The sequence below is a fragment of the Mastomys coucha genome, unplaced genomic scaffold, assembly GCF_008632895.1.
Source record: "Mastomys coucha isolate ucsf_1 unplaced genomic scaffold, UCSF_Mcou_1 pScaffold21, whole genome shotgun sequence".
Taxonomy (NCBI): Eukaryota; Metazoa; Chordata; class Mammalia; order Rodentia; family Muridae; genus Mastomys; species Mastomys coucha.
The window spans coordinates 93,981,722-93,983,164 of NW_022196904.1; the positions used below are offsets into that span (position 1 = coordinate 93,981,722).

A 1,443-nucleotide genomic window follows, 5' to 3' on the forward strand; every position below is an offset into this window, starting at 1 on the left:
AGGTCTTTTCCTGCCTGTCATGAAATCTGTATTCATCTTCATAGCAATTTTTCCTTTTCCACAACAGGAAAGAAAAGGATTTGAAAGAGAGTTTTCTTATGTTGCCTAAGATGTTTGTAAAAATCAGAGTCAAAATCATTTAGTATCCAAATTTTTAATTTCTTTTCAATATAAAAATGATTTCCTATGTTCCCATTATTTATTATGAGTTCTAAAGTTACTCTTACAACCTCCTCAGCAAGTTCTGGATTCCCTGCTTGATCTCCCTGGTTCTGACCCCATAAACAATGGGATTCAGTGCTGGAGGGATGAGGTGATGCAGGATGTTGAGCAGTATGGGGACATCTGGGGGAATCCTCTCCCTGGCCAGGTTAGTGATGACCAGCACCAGCAGGACTGTGCTGAAGAAGAGGATGAGGATGAAATGGGAACCACATGTGCTCAGGGCTTTGGCCACAGCTCCCTCTGCTTTGATCCTGAGCACAACACGGAAGATAAAAGAGTAGGAGAGTACAATGAGAATGAGGTCAGAGCCCAGCAGGGTCCAACCTGCTACAAGCTGATATAGTTTATTGAAGGTAATGTCGTCACAGGAAAGCTTGGACACTGACAGGTTGGTGCAGATGCAGTTCTTGATGATGTTCTGAGCACAGTACTTTAGTCTGGCAGAAAGGATGGGAACAGGGAGAGAAAAAAGGGCATTCCGGCTTATAATGAAGATGGCAGCCCTAACCACAAACTGGTCAGTGATGACGGTCGGGTACTGCAGAGGCTTACAGATGGCCACATAGCGGTCATAGGCCATGATCATGAAGGTGCAGGACTCCATTGTCAGGAAACTGTTCATGACAAACATCTGGAGGAAGCAGGCAGAAAAGCTGATAGATTTATTGTCAAACCAGAAGATGGCTAGGACCTTAGGTATGACAGTGAGGCAGAGCACAATGTCCAGCAGGGATAGAAGGCTGAGCAAGTAGTACATGGGTTCATGCAGAGAGGCCTCCATCCTGATGGTGATGAGAAGGGTGGCATTGGCCCCCATGGCCAGGAGGAAGAGGAGGCTGAGGGGTAGGGACAGCCAGTGCTGCCAGGTCTGGTAGTTGGGAAAGCAAATAAGGAGGAATTCGGAGATGGGAGTTTCAGAATTGTTGGATAATGCCATGGAAGAAATTCCAATCAAGCCGGAAATCCAAAACTCACATAATGAAGTCAGTGAAGTAACACAGAAAAGATATGTTCTAGATAAAGTAGAGCTCAAGTTTTCATCCTGCTGGAACCTGTCCCAGTGAAGTTTTAAAATCACTATCATTATCATCATTAACTTATCAAAGAGCACTGTACTGAATACTTCATATTCATTAATGCATTCCTTTCTTTGAAAAGACTCTTTCTGAAGGGCTTGGACTATGGCTATTAGTGAAAGGCATCCAAAGTCATCCTTGG

The 1,443-nt window shown here is 44.1% G+C and overlaps 1 protein-coding gene across 1 annotated transcript; it reads right to left on the minus strand.

Moving 5' to 3' along the window:
- Positions 1-211: 211 nt before the first annotated feature.
- LOC116100781 (olfactory receptor 56A4) lies at positions 212-1,195 on the minus strand. The gene has a single exon (XM_031384513.1). It carries the CDS (start codon positions 1,160-1,162, stop codon positions 224-226), a length of 939 nt encoding a protein of 312 aa, XP_031240373.1. The 5' UTR covers positions 1,163-1,195; the 3' UTR covers positions 212-223.
- Positions 1,196-1,443: the final 248 nt, after the last annotated feature.